At 41.0% G+C, this 22,597-nt stretch overlaps 2 protein-coding genes across 2 annotated transcripts; both read left to right on the top strand.

Moving 5' to 3' along the window:
- The first annotated feature begins 3,646 nt into the window (after positions 1 to 3,646).
- Positions 3,647 to 8,592, top strand: LOC138205923 (hyaluronidase-4-like). The gene is made up of 3 exons (XM_069162291.1): positions 3,647 to 4,818; positions 6,323 to 6,412; positions 8,263 to 8,592. The coding sequence occupies exons 1-3, from the start codon at positions 3,862 to 3,864 to the stop codon at positions 8,590 to 8,592; spliced, it is 1,377 nt and encodes a 458-aa protein (XP_069018392.1). The 5' UTR covers positions 3,647 to 3,861.
- Positions 8,593 to 11,352: 2,760 nt separating this feature from the next.
- LOC138206246 (hyaluronidase-5-like) lies at positions 11,353 to 18,805 on the top strand. The gene is made up of 4 exons (XM_069162822.1): positions 11,353 to 11,443; positions 16,723 to 17,683; positions 18,075 to 18,164; positions 18,261 to 18,805. The coding sequence occupies exons 2-4, from the start codon at positions 16,742 to 16,744 to the stop codon at positions 18,669 to 18,671; spliced, it is 1,443 nt and encodes a 480-aa protein (XP_069018923.1). The 5' UTR covers positions 11,353 to 11,443; positions 16,723 to 16,741; the 3' UTR covers positions 18,672 to 18,805.
- The last annotated feature ends 3,792 nt before the right edge of the window (positions 18,806 to 22,597 follow it).

The raw sequence follows: 22,597 nt of genomic DNA, 5'->3' as shown, positions 1-22,597 counted from the left end.
ACAAGTGGGGTCTGTGCTTACAGCCCAACACCGTGCAGGGCGATTGGCAGCTTCGCCGTCGGCGCCCTGTGCTCTTCACGGATGAGAGCAGTTTCACACTGAGCACATGTGACAGACGTGACAGAGTCTGGAGACGCCGTGGAGAACGTTCTGCTGCCTGCAACATCCTCCAGCGTGACCGGTTTGGCGGTGGGTCAGCGATGGTCTGGGGAGGCATTTTTTTGGAGGGCCGCACAGCCCTCCATGTGCTAGCCAGAGTTACCCTGACTGCCATTAGATACCGGGATAAGATCCTCAGACTCATTGTAAGATCATATGCTGGTGCAGTGGGCCCTGGGTTCCTTCTGATGTATGACAATGCCAGGCCTCATGTGGCTGGAGTGTGTCAGTAGTTCCTGCATGATGAAGGCATTGATGCTATGGACTGGCCTGCCCATTCCCCAGACCTGAATCCAATCCAGCACATCTGGGACATCATGTCTCGTTCCATCCACCGACGCCACGTCGCACCACGGACTGTCCAGGAGTTGACTGATGCTTTGATCCAGGTCTGGGAGGAGATCCCTCAGGAGAACATCCGTCGTCTCATCAGGAGCATGCCCAGGCGTTGTAGGGAGTGATACAGGCACGTGGAGGCCATAGTTTTATTGAATCAGGTTTGATTCAATGTCACCCGCTCTGGCCCCGGGAGGGCATCTGACTCTGGCCCCGGGAGGGCATCTGACTATGGGCTGCTGGTTTCGCTAACTTCATTTTCCGCAAAATAGAGTCTCCAATAACCAGGGTTGGTTTCTCAGCGGGTGTTTCGCCGAGTGGGGAAAATCGGTTGGAGAAGTGAAGGGGTCGGTGGTGAACCATGGGCTTCTTCTTGTGACTATGCCTCCTTCGTACTGTCAGAAACAGACTCCATGAAAGTGGTATGAGGGCCCGACGTCCACAAGTGGGGCCTGTGCTTACATAGGCAGGAGTTGTCCCATGCTCCTATGGTTTAGGTTGCACTTCAGTTGACAGTACTCTTCATGAAAATGTGTGACTGTGAAGTAAAAGGTGAAGGAGGGACTGCGAGTTTATTGTACAGTGAAGACAATATAAAAAGGCATTAATAGGATTTTAAAATAATAGAAGTGAAAACATAAACAGTGAAACTCTAACATAACATTTATCTGACTTATTCCTCAAGATAAGTATATGCTAACACTTTGGCGTAAACGTCCCGAGATCATAGATTCGCCATGCTAATGCTTTAGCATTTAAAGTAAGACATTGTTGAAAAAATTATCCATTGATTGATTTAAACTAACGATTATTATCAATTACAATTACAGTGTTTGCAACACAATGACAGTAGCTGGCAAGCTAATGGTTTATCACAAGTTTTTAAGAGAGTAGAATGTTACAAATTAACATGGCGTGTGATGAAGGAAACAATATCCAAAGTTCTAGAATAAACATTGTTCAAATACTTTTAAATGTTACATGAAATGAAAATAAAGTACACAGTACTTTATATATATATATAAAAAAAAAAAATCCTTTCATCCATCCCTTATCTCGTCCCACTTCATCCTGAACAGGGTTAAAAGGGGCAGGAGTCTATCCCAGCGGACGATTGGAGGAATGCAAATAATGCATGTCCAAATAATGTTATGATTGTTAAAAACTGCTACTATGGGTCAAACCCAGTGTTAAGATGCAACACGACTGGTGAGGTAATAAGTAAACTTTTGAATTTCACTGAGAGTCACAAGGAAAGTCAACTGAAATGTCTGAGGTAGAGAATTCAGACACGTGATTGCTGTCTTTGTCCGCTGTCTGACTGGATGTTTGCTTCAGAAAGCTGTGTATGGGATGCAGAGACACAGCAAACACAGAACCTCGAGATCTTTGGCAGGGAAGCCTGTCATTATGGTCTGAGGCTTCAGCTCCGGTCAGAGGAGGACTAGATGTGGACAGGAAAGCTGCGATGTGTCCGGCTGAAGTCCTTGTTCCAATCCTTGGGTGTCAACTGACTTCCTCTCTGTATCCTTTGACCTTTGGGTGCCTGAGCTATAGGCCACAAACTAATTATGTCCTTAAAAAAAGTGAATTAAATCGTTTTAACCTAAAAAAAGATAAAAGTTGCTGCAATAGTTGAATTTAGGATTCAAAAACAACAAGAACAAACAATAGAGGTTATAAATGCAGTGGAATTATAATTAGTACCAGCTTAATATCAGAAATGACTCATGAAAAATCTGATACGTATTGGTTGATTGATTCAATAGTCTATCAAAACTAATTTTTTTTATTTAAGTGATGGTTTCACATTCTGAGATTTGGGAATTCGCTGCTTTTCATTGTCTTCCTTTCAGTAAATCAGATATTTTGGACTGTTAGTCAGACAAAATGTAGTCCAAAGAAAAACAACTATAAAAAAAAAAAATGACCTGCAGATAAACAGATAAAAAAATAATAATAATAAAAATAATGGTTAGCCCTATAGCAGAAATATCAATGGCTAATTTCATGGATAATTTGTTTCTGCACAAAGGGCTGTAACTAATAATAATTATCGACTAATCTGTAAATGTATTGTGCAAATGTTCGATTTTTTTTTTTTTTTTTTTTTTTTTTTAAATGTCCTTCAGAGTTTTCTAGTTTTTGTTGTCCCCCTGGCCTCTTGATCTCAGTTTTACAATCATGATACAGAGAAAAACATCAATTTGTCACAAAGGAGAGCCAATGGCTCAAGCAACTGATCTATTTTTGCTTCTTTCTTTTCACCAATCATTTAATTTGATAATCATTTTTTGGGGAAAGAAATGTAGATGAACAAAAAAAATGAAACAGGCACCGACTTATAGAAAAACAGATTCCTACTATGGTTCAAAAAAAAAAAAATCCACCAGGAACCTGCACTGAAACAGTTTATATTAATACACTGAGTCGAACATTTAAAAAGTCACCACTAGATTGCAGCATAAGACAATGATTGGTTCTTAATAGTCTTCTTTAGGAGTCCAGTATACATGTTGTCCCTACAAAGAACAACTGAACAATCCATTGTGAGCATCACCATTTTCAAAATAAATAGAACTGCTTTACCATGAATAAAATATATTACAATTGAATTTGAATTTGGTTTTCAGTTGCACAATGGTCTTATTCAGTCGCTCATTTTATTTGAGGTGCAGCAGATCTGCAAAATGTATTTTCTACCTTATTCATGTTTTTCTTAAACAAAAAAATGTATGTAGGCATAACATATTAATCACTACAGTTACAGTGCAAATAGTTAAGTAACCACTAGATTGCAATTCGGGTACCCACAGCAGATTACATATGATGAAAACATAGTCCACCCAGACCCAAAAGAGACTAAAATCATCCAAAAGGGGCGAAAATCCCCACGACACAACTTGATGCTGCTTGGACTATTATATTTGGAGGCAAGATAAATTGTCTACAACAGTCACAGCTAGTGTAACACCGTGGTGGAATTTGACATAATATAATTCCGTCCCTTTTTCCCTTCAGTGGTGCATTGCCTTATCACCCCAAAGAACAAACCTGTTCAAAGGTTTACCATAAGATTGACATGGAGCTGATTTGGAACAAGCCTTACTATTCAAATACTTTACTGTATGTATGTATGTATGTATGTATGTATGTATATGAATATCTCACCTTAGATGGGTGAATAATCATCTAATCATATTTCTATTGACATTTTGTGAGACAAAAGAAATTTGTAAAATGCGCTTGGGGAAAGCTTCCATGTTAGAAATTGAAATAAAAAAACAAACTATTTTTTTTTCTTTTCTTTTCTCCCTATCAATCTCTCCTCAGGATGATTGACAGCAGCAATTCCTGAACCCCAGAATGCCTGTGGTGCCAGTGGGTGGGGCATCCTCCTCCCAACACGTTGTACCTGTAGTCCTCACCTGCTCCTGGCTGCTTCTGTTTTTCCATGCCGCCTTTGGTCAGAAACCCGCCAAGCTGCCTCTGATTGGTCGGAAACCTTTCATCGCTGCCTGGAATGCCCCGCTGGACATGTGCACCATAAAGTACAATGTTACCACCAACCTTGACCACCTCTTCCACATCCATGGGAGCCCGCGTGCTGATTGGACGGGTCAGAACGTTACCATCTTCTACGCCAACCGGCTGGGCTACTACCCATACTACACCCCGCAGGGCAACGCCGTGCACGGTGGCCTGCCCCAGAATTGCAGCCTGGACGTGCACCTGCTGAAAGCCTACCAGGACATCAACCACTTCATCCCTGCAGAGGACTTCCGCGGGCTGGCCGTCATTGACTGGGAGTTCTGGAGGCCTCAGTGGAGCCGTAACTGGCATAAAAAGGACATTTACCGCCGCAAGTCAAGGGAGCTGACTATGAAGGCGTACATCAATGTGACTTCGGCACAGGTGGAGGAACTGGCACGGCGGAGGTTTGAGAAAAGCGCCAGGGTGTTCATGCAGAGGACTATCCAGCTGGGGACGCGCCTTCGACCCAATGCCCTCTGGGGTTTCTACCTCTACCCTGACTGCCACAACTACAACTTGCATGAGCAGAACTACACTGGCTTCTGCCCCGTGCTGGAGAGGCTGAGGAATGACAACCTGGCGTGGCTGTGGAACAGCAGCACGGCGCTCTTTCCCTCCGTGGCTATCAGGAAAAGTCACACCGACAGCATCAGCAACCTGCACTTCTCCCAGCACAGGATCGGAGAGTCTCTCCGCATCGCCTCGCTCACGTCAAAGGAGTATGACCTTCCCAGCTACGTGTACCTGAGGCTGGGCTACCGAGACGAGGCCCTGGCCTTCCTCACCACAGTAAGGACAGAGTTGAACACAACAATGGAGCTGTTTTACTGTGTTTTCAGCACTAAGCACATCATTTCCATACATACTAACATTTCCACTACACCGATGCACAACAACGTGGGTACTTCCCTGCGCATACACACTCGAACACTGGAAACTAAACCTTTGGCCGGTTTGTCTAAACAGTGTGAATTTCATACATTTCATAATGACCTAAGCGGAAATAATTCCACCAAGTTCCACCATGCGCTGCTTAACTCTCAGTAATGACACTTCCAACTTTAATAGGAATTAAATGGTGATCACATGTTAGGATACTAACTTAAACAAACTGTATCAATTTGCCACAGCAATAACACACACATCTGCTTATTGTCTGCAGACTAAAATAAGTCTTTAACAGGAGCTATGATTCCTTGTTAACTGAAGTTATGGACATTTTCACTGCAGTGGTGTAAGACGGGCCTGCTGATTTAATCTGAGTGTGACAGGTAAAATGCTGCCCCTCCTCCTTTAGCGTGACCAGTGATTATATAAAACGTTTATGACAACACAATAACATCAAGATGGATAATTCATAATTTCTAGTAATTAGAAGTTTCAAACAACACGATCAAAACAGGGAATAACTGTCAAATACATCAACACTACTTCCTCAGAAAGATAATATGGAGGGAAAAGAGAAGGCTTAAAAATGGTAACACGGCACAATAAATCACATATTGTATTCAATCTTCCATTTGCAACAATAGCTCAGGTAATTAGCCACAATTACAATGTGAGTATCTCCAGAAATACATTTTTGAGCACGTGCAAGCTTCAAAGGAAATCCAGCTGCATTTTAAAGCAAAGCCTTCCATAATTCACTTGTTTGTGTTTACAAATATAGAATACCGGTTTTCTGTTTGAAATCTCAGTTTGACTCGAAGCACTAAGGCAATTTAATTAGAAACTCATTTATTTACTAGTTTGTGGTAGGTTTAGAGTCCTAAAAACTGAAACTTTCAGTCACTTCCCTGGCTGTAATTGTTATTATTAGTACTGTGGAGAGGCTTCATAGTTTATGAAGTAATGTAATTTTAATAAATACTTTAAACAGTGACAATATAACACATAAAACGTTTTCTTTTGACCATTGTGTTTATTCACTGAATGTAAGGATTGTCAGACTTTATTTTCCACTGCCATCTAGTGGAGATACACAGAAAATCAGATAAAGAAAACTGATCTGCTGATTCAGCAAGTAGTTTTAGAAATAAGCTTTGAAATATCGAGGTAAAAGCATCTTACTTATCAAAGTGAGATACATTTTATCTGTGGTCACATTTAATGCATTTAACTGTCTATATTCCTGCATAGATGTTAAACTGGTATGTTTTCACAAACTCATTTCATTCACAAGCATCTGCTAAAACCCTAAAGGACCATTTCCTTAAAGTTTTGGGTGACAGAGGTAGAAAGAATAAATGTTTATGTGTGTCAGTGATGGTTGTACCTGTGTGTTTTCTTGCAGAAAGACTTGATCCACACCATCGGGGAGAGCGCTGCCCTGGGAGCTGCGGGATTCGTCATCTGGGGAGACCTGAACCTTACCTCGTCCAGGGTAGGTCGCCTCTGCCCCCCGACACTCTGTCGGCTAACATTTCCTGTTACACAAAGAAAATGTACCTACTATTCATGTGTGTTATTGTAGCGGAAGATCCATTTGCTCTTGTATAAGTATTATACACATGTTTGTTTAACACAATCTGAGGTCAACCATCATAATCTTGGCTTTAGTATATCTGTTACTTTCAGATTGGACAAGAGTTAAAGCAGCCTTAATTTATTATTTTTGTCCACAAGGGGGAGACAAACTGCTCATCGAGGTATAAGAGTCACAGCATGATGTTGGCTTCCTGTCTCCACATCCTGTAGACATGGAGCAACATGATCATCTAGCCCAGTCACATAGAAACATTTTTTATATTACACATTAATTGAAAACTTTCATAATACAATATAATAAATGATCAAGATGAGCAGGTAGCTGAAAGATCATCTTCTTGTTGTTAACATTCAGCTGGTTTTAGGAAAGGAAATTCAATTTATGCACTCAGTTTTTCAATCTACATTGGTTATCGTACAATTTATTTGCAACAGAAAATGTGCTTTAAAGGAAATGCAATGCAGACTGTAAATGTTAACTAATGTGTTGTTTTACACCATCTTGCAGTATAATATCTGCAGAGCTCCTCAGGGGTCATGTGGTGAAAAACAAAAAAGTATTATATTAATTAGGTTAGAATACATAAGGAACAGATTAGCAAACCAAACAGAATGAATTACAGACATGCAACTGTCCGTGTTGCTTGTTTACAGATCAATTCCCACAGAATCTCACCTAAATATTTTGTTTTGTACCAAATGACACCTTTGGTGGCTTCCTAATTTTTGTATGGTTATGTTTAGGCACTGGAAGCCTGTGGTTAAGGTTAAGGAAAGATCATGGTCATGTTGAATACAGAACTGAGGTTAACATGCCATGAAACCAAAACTAGGTTCTAAAATAGGCTAAAAAAAAAAAAACAACAACAGAGCTACAAGGTGTGGAAATAAGGACTTTAATTCATCTGGTGGACTCAAACACAACTTAAATAGGATGATGATGTTTTTCTATAATGCTGGATGTGGGAGTAGGCAGATGTTTGCCATCAATCACTTTTGAAGAAAGATTGTCAGGAGTCCGGTTTTCCTCTGTTTTGCCCCCGATCCCCTCTCCTCCTGTGTCCCCTCAGTCCCCTGTCTGCTTGTTCTGTGTCCTCCTCTTCTCACCTCCCGTGGCCACGCCCCTCACCAGTCCCAGCAGATGCAGCCACTCACCCCGGATCACCACCTGCAGGTGTGCTGCATCTCCCTGATCACCTCCCCGGACTATAAGTACCCTGCCCCTGCACTCCTCTGGTGGTCGGTTCACTTGTTAGTCACCTGTCCGTCCTCCGTCCGTCCGTCCTCCGTCCGTCCTGTTTCCGTTCCTCTGTCCGTCCCTCTGTCCGTCCTGTTCCCGTTCCTCCGGTTTCTGTTCCTCCTGCCCTCTGTCATCAAAGGATTAGTTACCTTGACACATTATTCACATGGTAGCAAGTAAGCTCAAAAAGGGTCTGTAATCATTCCTTCTGTTTGCGTAATGGCTATGAACTGATCCCTTTTTAACATGGCAACATTGTTAGCGGTGGGGTTATAAATAAAGAATTAATGCACACTCACTTTAATTTCAGGACTCAATAATGAACATCACTGTTCCTTTTTTATTTTTAAGGTCATGAAAATAGTACATCAACATGTCAACATTTGGAGAAAACTTAGTTTTTTTGTCTTCAGCTTTTAATATTTGAGGAATATTATGTATGTTTTTTGATTACTAAAAAAAATGATTCCTAAGTCTCGGGTATGAACCTCACCATCTCTCTGCAGGCTGCCTGCCAGTCTCTGTCCGAGTACCTGACATCCACCTTCAACCTGTATGTCGCCAACGTGACGGCGGCTGCCATGCTCTGTAGCGAGGTCCTGTGCCAGGGGAAGGGCCGCTGCGTCAGGAAGAGCTATGACTCCCCCCACTACCTGCACCTGAACCCCACCTACTTCCACATCCTGCGGGCTGACAGGAAGTACGTGGCTATCGGTCTCCCTTCCGCCGCCGACCTCAACGCCTGGGGGGAAAACTTTACCTGTCAGTGCTACACGGGGTGGAGCTGTTCTCCCAAGCTGTTGCATCCAACCTCCATCAAACTCATCTGGGTTTAGTCTGAGGAGAATAAAATGTTTCCAAAATGGTGTCCCTTGCCGACTCACTAGTCTAATTATGTGTTGCTTAATCCAATTAAAATGTTTATGAAATTATAGCCTCATCTTCAGTCAGCAATCAGTTTATTTAAAAAAAATAAACATGTAAATCAGACGCAACAGAGCTTTATTTGAATTTTAAATCAAAAGGTGCCAAAGAAAAGGTTATCCTGAAAACAAGTATTGTCACTGGAAGGTTTGTTAGTCTGTGAGTGATGGCAAACAAGACACGTGAATAACTAGTCTATGTCAAAGGAAAAGACCGGCCATGAGTTTCTCATTCTCATTAAAAAAAAAAAATCTAAGTTTTTCTAGATTTATTTTGCTTTTTTTTTTATTTGGCACAGCCCACCAACCCCACACAACCTGTGCTTGACTATTAATAAACCGCTTTATTTTGCGACTACTGCGTTTGGTTCATTTAAATATTGTTTGTTGTGTCGTTATAGTCCTTAAATCCCACCAAAGGGATGTAACAAATGGCATTAATAACAATTGCAAATCAATTCTGGAGGTTCAACCAGCTCATTGCCTGTGACACGAGTGGGTGGGTGTGGGAGAGAAAGCTGTAAGAAATATTTTATTGGTGTTTTCAGTGATTACCTTCTTTTTTTAAAAATTTTTAAATGTGTGCACACAGAGATAGCACTCTCAAAGAAAACAGAGGAATGATCAGAGAGAGCAGCATCAGTCTTCACAACCTAAGACATGTTTAGATCTAAGAGATTATTAAAACCAGAGTGGGGTGTCCATCACATGCTGAGCGAGTCTGGAGTTATCAAGAACACAACACAGGTCTTTAGTGCCTCTGTCCTGAGGTTTGTCAGCATAGATGTTAAAATTACCAACAATAACTATACAGCTGCGGCCTAGTCACCAGTAGCACTCAGCTTATGTTTTAAAGCCACATCGGATAGTATTTTTATAGTTGTAGTTTCTTCAACAATTGATTTAATAAATTGCTTTTTATTTTACTGTGTTATATTCTAAAAATTGTTTAAATAACCTTTGTAATCTTGGGGGAATCCTTTGCCTCAGGCCATTGCTTTCTGTCACTTGTGGATCCGTGGTTGTTCTATCCAAAATCTAGAAGGAAATAACCCACTCTGCGGTACCGGTGGACACACATGGTAGAGTTTTAAAGAGCATTTGTTGACGCAGCAATGAACTGTGTTCACAGATAATGGTTTTCAGAAGTTTTTCTAATCCCAGACTCGGATTTCCACCACAGTTTTGTGTCTGTTTATAATTCAGTGCCGCCTGTGGACCCAAATATCACACCCATCCAATATAGTTTTTTGGCCTTATTCCTTGCGTACAAAGATTTCTTTGGATTGTCTGAATCTTTTTATGATACTATGTAGCATAGATGATGAAATCCTCAAAGTCTTTGCAATTGTATGTCTTTCACAGAGTGGTGAACCCCTCCCCATTTTCAGTGCTGAGAGACTCTGCCTCTCTGGGGTGTTCTTTTTTATACCCAATCATGTTACTGATTTGTTGCCAAATAACCGAAATTTGTTGTGAAATGTTCTACTTGTTTAGCATTACACAATGTCTTTTGTTGCCACTGTCCCAACTTTTTTGAAACACGGCAGCAAATTCCAAATGAGCATATATTTTTCATTTGATATGTTGTCTTTGGTCCATTTTCAATTAAATATGGGTTTACATGCATTTACATTACATTGCAAATCAACACATTTGGTTATTATTTACATATTACATAGTGTCCCATCTTTTTGGGAAATGGGGGTACATGTTTCTGCTGTCTCTCTCGCTAACCTTAGAGGATGGCAAATTTCCAGGTCAAGATGATTTACTTCTCTGCTCTACTAATTGTGCACAATATATTAACATGTATTACTTATGTCTGACGATTTGCTTCATTGGATACTTACTAGACCAAGTGTTGATTACATTAACATCACGGTTTCCTTCAACACACCACTCACAGCAGAAGTTGACATATTGATACAAAACTTTACCAAATACAATTTAAATTTAAACAAAACTTAATGATTACAGAGATCTTCTTTATGTCCCTAAAATGGAGGTGGGTTTCCACTATGTGACTGCAAACTGATTTATGTCCCCAAAACATGAATTAAAGCTTGTATCCACAGGCTTTAATTATCAACTTCCCATGTAATAAACAACCTCAATGGAAAATAAAGATAATGCTCTTTTATCAGAATTAGTGATTTTGTGGAAATTTCCCACAACTGCAATTGTGTCACTTGGAAAAAATTGACTTGACCTCTTTGTTTTGTTAGATAAAGAAAAAAAAAACTGTAAATCAATTGCTATTAGTAGCAACTTTGAGCTAAAGCTGATGATCTGTGATGGAACCAGTCAAGCTGCTTATGAATGTGATTCATCAGTCCATGATTAAACCAGAATTATTTCCTTCATCTCAATAAATTTCCAACCACAGTTGACCAAGTTCAAACTATCACTGCATTCCTCGCGTGTCCGGACAGAGGCCTCAGATATCAGCGGAAGAGACACATTGTCCTCATTGTGGAGCTTCTTTGGATATCTTCCTCAAGGCGGGAAGGAGGGAGCCTAGAAAACGTTGGGACGGCCGAATAAAGAGACGGAACACCTCAAGGCTGCAGATCACTCAGCTCTGACAAGTTGTCACACGTGTTCCGCCTGTAACTCAAGCGCCTGCAACAGCTTATTTAAAGAGGAGCTATTTAGACTTCCAGAGGAGAATGAAGTTGTACTGTTTATGACGAACAGGTAATAATTTGAAGACTCAGTGACCGTGCAGTTTGGACGCCAGGGATTTGGAGCCCCAGAGCAGGTTGGTGCTCATTGATGTCTTATTTAACTGCCTAATTTGGGTTAAAAGGTTTATTGGGAGTTTAACCTAAATATTATAAGGGTGGAGTTCACCAGCAGCTCTAACACAACTTCTTCCTTGAGTATAACATGACATAAGTGCAGTTTAAGTGTTAAATTACAAAAATCATAAAAGTGTCAGAATGAGTGCTTGCCTGTAACCTGCATGGAGCTTGAGACTGTAATTACATATTAGACTCCTGTGACCTTGAGAAGCTACTAAAGTTAACACTGTGCAGAGTGTGTAAAACTATATCTGTCGATTCTGTTACCAGTGAGCACTGTCTGGACTGTGTATTTCAATTGAACAATGCAGGTCAGGCAAAAATCAATCACCACTTTCAGCAAAAGAGTTGGGCTTGTAAAACAACTTGCCCATGATTAAATGTTTTCTAAGCCACCAAACGTGTGGATGGGAGACAGCTAGCTATAAATAGAAGTAAATATAACTGTCGAGGCTGTAAGAATTGAATTACTCTTTTGAGTGTTGACATCACCACACTAATACCACAAAGGTCTCACCGATACATCAATCCCAGCATAGATGTTGGCTGATATTAAAATATGTTTTGAATAAATTGTTACCACATTTTTATTTAGTCTTTTCTTATATTTATCTTTTATTTTAATCCTTCACTTCAGTTATTTGTAGAACACATTAAAAAACAATTGCTGGACATGTAAATCTACACTGATATTATATAAATGAAAATTAAAAGGTAAAAGGCTATAAAAGACTAAATAGATTACACATTTGAGGAAATGACATTTTTAAAAATTATTTCAATAAATAAATATTTTTTTACCAAGAGTTATGGGACAAGAGAAGACACCACTGTCTGAGTGAAGCTTTAGTGGGACTACAGTTATCTTAGCTTAGCATAAAGACTGCTAACAGGGAATAGTCTAGTTCTGTCCAAAGGAAACAAAGATCACCTACCAGAACCTCTAAAAAACAGTAGTTGCCATGTTGTTGTTTTTATGAAATGTGCATAAAAACGACATGATTGACAGGAAAAAAGAAAAGTCTCTATTAACAGGTCTAGGCTAAGAGGTGAGACGTTTTCTGCCTCGACCTGTGGTGTGAGGCAAGAAGGCTGATGGGCAGATTTCTTAAAATGTCAAACTGCTGTGTTCTTTTGAAATAGTACCACAAGCTGTAAAAACTGGGCGACTTGGAGTGAGAAGTCATAAACCCATCCTCATATTATCTCCAACTATTCAGCTCTAAATACATTTTTAGCCCCTTTTAGCTCCCAGCTTTGGTTTTCTGGCAGTCCGTGCATGGTTCAGTCTGATTGTTTCCAGCAGCAGCAGCAGGCAGCTGTGTTTATCAAACGAGCACTGATACACCCACTGTACACTAAATCACATTTATCAGTATGGAAGCAGACAGCTGCTAATTCCAACTTTTTTTTTTTCCCATTATGTGTTTGTAAAGATTTTGTATCTTTAATAGGAGCCAGTGGGGTGAGAGCCAAATACAGAGTAATCTATTTTCTAAATGCATTCAATCCTATTTTTTTCTTAAATCTTTGTTCACTGGTCTTAGTTTATTACCGCAAAGAATCTCTTGGAGAACAAAAGGATAAATGCCTTGCTTAAGAGGTCCACAGCCTGAATCAGTGAGGGAGGAGAAAGCATTTCTAATTATCAGCTTTTTGGTTTGTCACTGACATGGACTGAGAGCAATACTTTAACTGAAACTGCCGAGGTCTCATATGTCAACTCTTTTATGCAACATAGGGAAATCCAAAGAATTACCGAGTAAGATCCATGTCTTCAGGATATTAAAAACACATAAATCTTTCCTGCCCTGAAGACAAGGACATGTGGTACCATTTTACCATGAGGATTTATTACTATCTATTTTCAAGAGCATTCTCTTTCAATTTGAGAGCATTACTTCTTGTTTTCGGGAATTTTCACCTTCAGCTATTATAATGCTCTCCCCCCAAAATCCTAGCCTAGTGTTACCAGACCCAAATTCACTGTGTAATATAATCACGGCTGAAAACTGAAGCTGTAAGCAATAGTCTGGTGGAGCTACGCGATCAAAACCCTGCCCTTACTCTTAAATTGCCGTACAGATTTGCTCACCTTTCACTCAAAACTGCATGTCTGTGCTCAGATATACTGTTGTTTGCACAGATTTCCTGTGCACCGATGTAACCTTTCCTCCTTCAAGTCAGACTGCTTCTGTGCACTCGCAAAACTTCTGCTCTTGGACGTCAGCTTGGTGTGTTGTCCTGTTGCAGTTATATACGTTTCCGCTGTTCACATACACAATATTTAATCAAAACAAGCTGAAATGTTGTTGCATTAATTTGTTGATGGCTTTTGTCCAGCACTTGTAAACCACACTCTTTGTAAGTGAATCGTCAGGGCAATTTGTTTGTTGTTTGTTAGGGTTTGGCAGGAAATTGGCTCTATAGAAGAGCTTCTTTCTGTATTTACTTATTTCATGTTTGTGCCTGAACACTCGAGTTTGTAAGCCTACAGCCTGAAACATGCAGGACCTGATCGGCTCCAGTCAGATCACTCCATTTTTCCGGCTCTCTTCAGCTGCTGTGGACCAATAAACTGCACAAGGCAGCAGCAGTTGTCCCAGAGCTGGGGGTCAGATATTACATGATATAAACATGATGAATGCAGAGGAGGCTTTGGTAAAACAAGCGTCTTGTTGTACAGCCTTTGTTTTAATTTGTTAATCGGCTGCCATATTGCCTCGGGTTAGCAATAAATCTCTGGTTTTTCTGTTCAGTTCATCTGAATCTATCAAACCTGCTGTAACATGATGGTAACACATGGTTACCTATTTTTTGTGTGAACCAGCTTTTGTTGAGACACAGTTTGCACAGTTGGACAGTTTCTGAAACTCCACTTCTGTTTGACGTCAGAGTAAAAACTTTACATTCTAATCCAGGGCACAGCTACACATGTACTGTTGGCCACTGTTGAGACATTTTATTTCTTTTAATAGTCACTGTAGAACAAGACATATTGTTTAAAATACATTTTTGTGCAAAATAAGCTTCACTACATCGGGGACAATATTTTTATCCAACAAAGCCTTCATCCAAATTAAACGTCCTGCTGTCAATATGCATCTTTCCATTTCACTAATTACAAACTATGTTGTTTCAGTCTGTTCCCTTTGTTTTATTTTGTACTTTTCAAACTCTACCTCAATTGGCCAGCATATTTTAGTCTGCAGATGAAAAAAAAAACACAAGGTACATAAAGTCTTTTTTTTTAAAATTTATTTCTATGACAGTCTGAGGTTACTGTTCATAAGCTTTAAATGTGTTTGAGGGTGTTTCCATCTGAGCAACATGTTGGCATGTGATGAGTCAGGCTGCAGTTTCTGAAGTTTGACGATGAGCTTAATTGATTTTCTGAACCAGGGGTAGAAAAAGACAGATGATGGACAGGAGACAGACAGGAGTTAAAGTAGAACAAACATATCATAAAAGGCAACAGCACAATTATTGAGCAGGCTGTCTTTGCCTGTGAGAGAAACACAATAAGATGGGAACATACATATTAGAAACACAACAAGAACAACACCAAGAGTCCTGGCTGCTTTCATCGCAGATTCTTTTTAGGTGTTACTGTAGTTGACTGCTGCAGTGAGACTGGTGCAAGCTGAGACCGCATGGCTCGAGCCTGAGACGCAGCCACTACTTATACTATCAGATACAGAAGTACAATAACTGAGATGGGAACAATGAAGAGAAATATAAGATCAAACAGTCCAGGAATGTAGTTAACGACAAAGCCGCACTCTCCATAACAGAAGTGATACCTGCCTGGTTGTTTCAGGACATCATTCAGAACCAGACCAAACCACAGAACAGATACAACACACATCCGAACTCTTTGAATTTTTGAATTGTGATTTTTGGAGGAGTAATGCAGAGCGTAACAAATAGCCACATAGCGATCAATAGATATGAACACCATGCTTCCTATTGAAGTGATGAATGCTAAATACTGATACACGGCACACATGAGGTCACCAAATAGCCAGCAGCTGTCTATGAATATCATTTGAAAGAGCACGAGGAAGCCCACGAAGAAATCTGAGACGGCCAGAGAGAAGAGGAAGAGGTTGCTTTGGGTGTGGAGCTTCGTGGGGAGGAAGAATAGCAATACTTTATTATTATTCTGTTGTATCTATAACCAGTAAGAGTGAAACAGACAGAGAAATACTGAAATACCAAAATACACGTTGCATAATGTGGCCACTTGAAGTGTGCGATGGAGATGATGACCAGCAGGTTGAGAGTCACTGAGCAAAGAGATGAAGAACAGCAGAGTGTAAATCAGCATTTCTCAAAGTGAGGATGCTTCGATCTCCTTCGGAATCTTGAAGATTCTGAAAAGCAGAGCTCAGCTTCATCCATCACCAGAGAGAGAAGCAGCTACTGAACCCAGCAGCTCTCTGACCCAATCCTTGTGTCACACAGCTGATTAATCTGCACCCCCCCTCCACCCTCCACACCACTGTACTGTTGTTTTTCTCCATAGAGATTGACTCACTATCTTCCTCGAATTCCCTCCTTTCCTTCCATCCATGTGTTCAGTCAGTACTTCCAACCACAACCTTTTTTTCTTCCAATTGTTTTTTTCCATCCTCTCAGAAAGGAGAGGTGCCCGCAATTGTTGCAGCACACTTTAATAATAACAAAAACACGTGTAATCGTTCCAACACGAGGTTCCATCAAAAGTTTCCGAGCACAGTGTGTTAGTATGACATGCACTGAGCAGGGAGAAGCTGTAACCTGTGAGTCTGTATTGTAGGTATCATCACTAAATCAACATTAGCACCCGAGTTATGCATGTTTCGGCTGTTCCAGTGTGTCTACCCTGTGGATCATGATTGGGCTTTTCATTATTGCATCACCAAATAAGAAGGAAAAAAAACAAAATAACCCCAAACCCCAAACCCCTTGCTCAATTATGATATACATCTGCTAACAATTCAGTTCAATATTTCATACAGAAGGTTAACTTTGTTACTGTCTGGAACCATCTTAAATTGACAAATATAAGAACTAATTTTTCTTTGTGTGATGACTAACAGGGAGACATTCTTTTTTGAATGTGTTATAAATAAAAGCAACTTAAAAAGCTCCTGTACGAATCAAAACAAAATGGATTTCTCTAAGAGCTGCCGTAAATCATTTGTGACCTAATATTCCTGATTTATTCCTTCCTTCCTTCTTTTTATTGCAGATCGGACTCTTGCTACAAAATGAGGCAAGTCAAACTCATTCATAACAAACATCTCTCATTTATCTTCGTCATTAAGTGGGCCCTGCTGTGCTCCAGCAGAGCCTTACCGAGGACCGACCCTCCCGTTCTTCCTGACTACCCCTTCATGTTTACGTGGAACGCCCCAACCGAGCTGTGTGACCTCCGCTTCGGCCTACCCCTTGACCTCTCCTACTTCCACTTTGTCAGCAGCACCCTGAGAACAGCAACCAACCAGAACATCTCCATATTCTACATCGACCGCTTCGGCATTTTTCCCTACATTGACGAAGACACCGGAGAGACATATGACGAGGGTTTGCCTCAGCTTATAGACCTGCAGGAGCACCACGAGGAGGCTGAGGATGACATCGAGTTCTACATTCCTGTCGACCGGCCGGGCCTCGCCGTGCTTGACTTTGAAGAGTGGAGGCCGCAGTGGGCTCGAAACTGGGGAAGCAAAGACATCTATCGGCAGTATTCCATTGACTCGGTCAAAATGAAAAATGCGTCATTGTCCGACGATGAGGCAGAGGATCGGGCGAAGTTAATGTTTGAACGTGCGGCCAAAAGGTACTTTCTCCGATCTATCCGAATCGGGAAAAAATTGAGGCCCAAAAGACTTTGGGGTTACTACCTGTACCCCGACTGCTACAATTACGACTACAACCAGGACATGGTGTGTTTCACAGGAGAGTGTCCTGACCTTGAGAAGCACAGGAATGACAACTTGATGTGGCTCTGGAAAGAGTCCACAGCGCTCTTTCCATCCATCTATCTGGAGTTTGTGCTCAGAGACTCCCAGCAGGCCCGGATGTTTGTCCGCCATCGCATCCAGGAGGCCATGAGGGTGTCAACCCTCCCCAACAGCTCCTACTCCATCCCCATCTACGCCTACATAAGACCTGTGTACAAAGACAGTATTAACAACTACATGTCAGAGGTCAGAAACAAACTGGAACACAGCTTTTTATCACCTTTAGGCACAATGTATGTATGTGTTATGTACAATTTGTGTGTATGCTAGTTTGTGATTGGCTGGCAGGACCCTACCATCCGTCTTTTTAAAAAAAATATAAAACTCTTTGAAAAAACTTTTGTTATCACAAAATTGGGTTATTATTGCTAAAAAAAAAAAAAAAATGTTTTAATGAAAAGTAAAACCAAAATTGAAAACAATTTAAAGTATCAATGAAACTGTGTTTCATATGTTGTTTCATATGTTGATCATTATTGATTACAATATTTTAATGTTGATCCTTGGTGATGAGTTTTATTGCCTTCCTGTCGAAGCCCTGCTCTACTGTAATTGTCCGGCTAACATGTTTTTGCAGTTCGATCTAGTCAACACCATCGGAGAAGCCGCTGCTCTCGGGGCCGCCGGTGTCGTTTCCTGGGGAGACATGAATGTCACAGATACAGAGGTAGAATGAGACTTCACTCTGTAGTTTTTAAATAAACTTATTCTGTTCACAGCTTCACTAACAACCATAAACTGACTCTGTCCCACAATCTTGTAGGACTCCTGCTTTGACGCTCGACGTCACTTGGAGCAGGTCATGAACCCGTACATCCTAAACGTCTCCACGGCGTCACGGCTCTGCAGCAGGGCACTCTGCCAAGGCCGGGGCCGCTGTGTGAGGAAGCGCTGGAACGATGACGTCTTCCTTCATCTTGACCCCCGTCGCTACCAGATCCAGCGGCAACGACGCGGCAGCCCGCTGACGGTCACCGGCGGCCTCTCGCAGGACGACATTAACTGGTTCGAACGCAGCTTCGACTGCATGTGTTATGGGACAGAGCCGTGCCAGTCAGTCCTGACACTCAATGTCCTCCACGAAGCCGTCTTCAACCAGAGGAGTCGAGGTGCTGACCAGACGCACTCTCTCTTGTTGGTGGTGATACTAATCTGTCTCAAGTATGTGATGTGAATATAAATTATAGAATAAACGTTGCACTTTTGAGACAAGACGTGTGGGTGCAAACAGTTAGAAGACAATTACACCATTTTTTAGCTTGTTGTTCACTTGTTTTGTTATTTCTGACTGTTTTTACCTGCATCTCCATAAAGAATGTTTCTATTTAAAGTCTCTAAGCCTCATTCCCACCACTTTCTTTCCCCAAATAGTCATGTAAGCACAATGTAAACTAAAACATGGTTTAAAAGGGACATAGGATTTTAGTGTTTTTCTGCCATTTCTACACTGTTATGATATCATAAGTGTTGTACATGCCCAAACTTTGAAAATGCGAGGTGAACATGTAAAATGCCCCCTGCAAGTCCAAACCCATACAGAAACCAGGAGAAAATCCTTGCGTGAAGGACTTCATATCTTTAACCACAACTGGATTATAACTGATCGGATGTAAACACAAAGTGAATGTTTGCGTCATGACTGCTGACTCTTTGCCAGCTCTTTGAGGTGACTGAAAACAAACCAGTAGAACACAAGCAGAAATTTACATGAGACTTCTGGACAGGTGGTATACTCGCTATAAAGTCAGAGGAAGCTTCTATTCCAAAAGAAGCACACTTTGGTTTAGACAGCTCTGGTTTTACAGCATAAAGTGACATCATCTCCAGCTATCACAGGAAGTTTGGGCAACCGCAAGATCACAGAAAGATCTGAAGGGGCGTCCTGCTGCTGAGGATGCTCAGCAGTAGAAAGCTGATTACCACAGTGTTTATTGATGCACACGTCCAGTAGTTGGAGATAGGGAAACTTGCTGGATACCAGAATCGAGGTAAGTGTGTGTCATTCTAGCATTTCCATGCAATGTGACACATTTTGACATGACACATGGGATTGTAGGAAGAAAGAACAGCTTTTGTAGCAATACTAATGCTAACATAGATGACACAAAGGTAGCGCCTGCAAGTCGTGAGCCCCCAACGGCAATGGACTGTAAAGCAATTTTGGCAGATTAGTCAAACTGTCAACTTTCATCCATAATTTCATGCACACTGGCCCCAGTGATTCACTGAAAAAGGAGGGCCTTACAGGGTGATGGTGAATACATTTTCCAAGCTGCAAAAATGTCAAATGACATTTTGATTTGAGAAATTTAGTCCTTTAACATTGAGAAAGTCCAGAAGCGGTGTATAATTATATAAATAATGTGTGTGGGGGAGACAGGAATAATGTTGGTGTCCACAAGCAAGAACATGCCGGGTCTCTGGTGGCTGTACATCCTGCATCGCTGGACAATAGGAATGAATCAGGGTCCATCTCTGACGGCGGTATTCATTTCTCCTAAATACACTTTGGTAATGATCTATGAGTATCTCAAAACATAAATGGGCAGCACAGAAGCCTCCCTCACAAGTTGTGTTCGCATGAAAGAGTAACATAAACAGTAATGTTGGTGGAACAAAAAAGTAATGCTGGCATCAAAATTTAACATTACTGTTCACTATCATCGTGTAACCATCAACACAAATAACTTTTCAAGAACTGGGTGTAGCCAATGAGTAGTAACTATTTTCTGTCATCATGTGACTAGTTTTTGTTTACAGACTGAGACGAGTTACTGTTCACGGTCAGTGTGTTGACCGTGATACTAACTAGTTGCTGTCCAGTGACTTCTTACTTTGGTCATCATCAAACCCACATGACTAACAAGTGACTGTCCTCTTCTTACTATTTGTGACCACTGGTACCGCAAGGTGGGATATTTCCTCTTAGAATTTAGATAGAACAACCACGGATCCACAAGTGACCGAAAACAATAGACTGAGGCAAAGGATTCCCCCAAGATTACAAATGTTTATTTAAACAATTTTAAGAACAGTAAAATAGAAAGCAATTTATTAAATCAACTCTTGAAGAAACTAAATATAAAAACACAATCCAATGTGCTTTAAAACATAAGCGGAGTGCTACTGGTGACTAGGCCGCAGCGGTAGGCAGTAAAAAGGGGGGGGGGGGGGCAGACTCTGGGACAAGGCCCTCACCAGCTCCTGTGCTCCACACAGTCACATCAAACTACAGTATACAAAATTATAATCAAAAGCATGCAAATACTGAAAGGATGTGTAAGACAAAAAGAAAATACCATCAACCACACAACTGAGAATGTGATGAGCAGGTGAGAGACCCAGTCACCAGACCCACCACGTCTGGGCAGCCACGCTGCTGCCAGCCCCAAGCACTCCTAAAAGAAAACGGGATAATCAAACTTGACGCAAATACAATTTTATAGAAAGTAATATTCCTGGGGAAAATACCAAACACAGTTTAGTTAAAAGACAGGAAACTAACAGCAACAAAATGCATCTAACTAAACCATACCACAGAAATAAAGAAACACAAAACAGGTACAAAACTAAACTAAACTAAAACAAAAACAAAACAAAACAGCAGTGGCTTTCAGTTCTAGCCTGAATGTTGTGCCTCCTCCATCTGGACAGGCTAACACCTGGTTTGGGCCTCCTTGAGGAGCTGGATATGGGGTATAAACAAACAAGAGATAACAAATAGCAGCATAACTTTACTTAAAGACTAAAACCTAAAGACACCTACCAGATCACTGTGGCTCCTCAATGCAGCACTGACACCAAAGGGACAAGCAGGCTGACAGCAGCCCATTCTGTGCAGCTTTTATACTCTGCCTAATGGGTGAACCAGGTAGTAGGAGGTGCCAAGGCCTGCCTGAACCTACAGTGAGACATGTCCTGACTGGCTACATATTCAACATGTAAACCAAGACACTGACTCGTTACAGTTTACAGACGAGATACTGTGAAATGACCAGTTACTGCTCACTGTCATTATGTAACCCATAATACTGCTGAACTATATATATAGTCTAATTACCAGATATTAATTACCAGTTACTTTTTATTGTTATATTTGTAACCCACAACACCAACAAGTAACTACTCAATAACTAGTAACTAGTTTCATTGTCATTATGTAACCCATGAAACTGACCAGTTACTCTTTATAGAAAAGATACTGCTCACTGACTCAGCATTTGTGGGCGGTTTCCGACCTCCGAGTTGGAGAAATCACCTGAACACCTGTCAAACTGGAAATTCTCCCTCAGGTAAGTTGGAGGTTTTTGAGAGCTCCGAGAAGCAGGTTCAACGTCACTCGACATGGCAATGTTTGTGGTGAAAGAAAAATAAGTCACTTCAAGGTTAATTTAGGTCATAATAGTTAGAACAGAATATTGTGCCACACGGCAGGTACTTTGTCATCTGCTAAATATGACATGTAGAAATGTAGTGTGCAAATAATGACTCCATTTTGTCTCTGTGATGGTCTACGTGGGTGATGCCGAGATTGTTTTTCACTTTTCTGTACTCAGACAGCAGATAGAGCAGATTTTCTCTGGGCTGCCACGTTGCCTCTTTGTTGTTGTCATGTGAACACTCTGAACTGAAGTCGGAGGTTACCAAATCAGATCTTTCCCACTTCCCAGCTGTCTGAATGCACCAAAAGCAACAACATCATATCATAACTGAAGCTACAATCTGTCTCAGTCAGCCTCGACAGCAGTCAGTCAGAAGGATGAAAAACCAGCTCCTTTAATTATCTTTCCAACTGCAGTTGTGCAGCCCAAGTTGCTCAACCGAGAAGGCATCGTCTTGCAGCACTCTTTTTCAGAAAAGGCATATCAGTAGTGAAATATTATGAAGTGTGAAAAACTACAGCCGCATGCAAGTAAAGGCATGCTGAGAATCCCAGTGGCTCCCTCTTCCAGGAAACAGGAGCAAGCATGTTTACTTAGATGCGGAGTGATATTACATTCACTTGCTGTGTCTGTGTACCTGCCTGTTCTGGTTGTTTTCAGGAAGTCCGATCAACTGCTCCTGACCAATCACTGACACTCATACCTGACAAGGCTTTAA

This window comes from Embiotoca jacksoni, unplaced genomic scaffold (assembly GCF_022577435.1).
Source record: "Embiotoca jacksoni isolate LCO1_2020_lvr unplaced genomic scaffold, fEmbJac1.0.p SCAF_3, whole genome shotgun sequence".
Lineage (NCBI taxonomy): Eukaryota > Metazoa > Chordata > Actinopteri > Embiotocidae > Embiotoca > Embiotoca jacksoni.
The sequence above is the reverse complement of the archived record's forward strand: the minus strand, read 5'-3'. Positions and strand labels throughout refer to the sequence as shown.

What these genes read in the sequence shown, in the direction of transcription:
- LOC138205923 (XM_069162291.1), top strand. Translation starts at nt 3,862, where the DNA reads ATGCCTGTGGTGCCAGTGGGTGGGGCATCCTCCTCCCAACACGTTGTA. An exon ending in CCCTGGCCTTCCTCACCACA is followed by an intron (nt 4,819 to 6,322) that starts GTAAGGACAGAG and finishes GTTTTCTTGCAG; the next exon opens with AAAGACTTGATCCACACCAT. An exon ending in TGAACCTTACCTCGTCCAGG is followed by an intron (nt 6,413 to 8,262) that starts GTAGGTCGCCTC and finishes ATCTCTCTGCAG; the next exon opens with GCTGCCTGCCAGTCTCTGTC.
- LOC138206246 (XM_069162822.1), top strand. Translation starts at nt 16,742, where the DNA reads ATGAGGCAAGTCAAACTCATTCATAACAAACATCTCTCATTTATCTTC. An exon ending in TTAACAACTACATGTCAGAG is followed by an intron (nt 17,684 to 18,074) that starts GTCAGAAACAAA and finishes ATGTTTTTGCAG; the next exon opens with TTCGATCTAGTCAACACCAT. An exon ending in TGAATGTCACAGATACAGAG is followed by an intron (nt 18,165 to 18,260) that starts GTAGAATGAGAC and finishes ACAATCTTGTAG; the next exon opens with GACTCCTGCTTTGACGCTCG.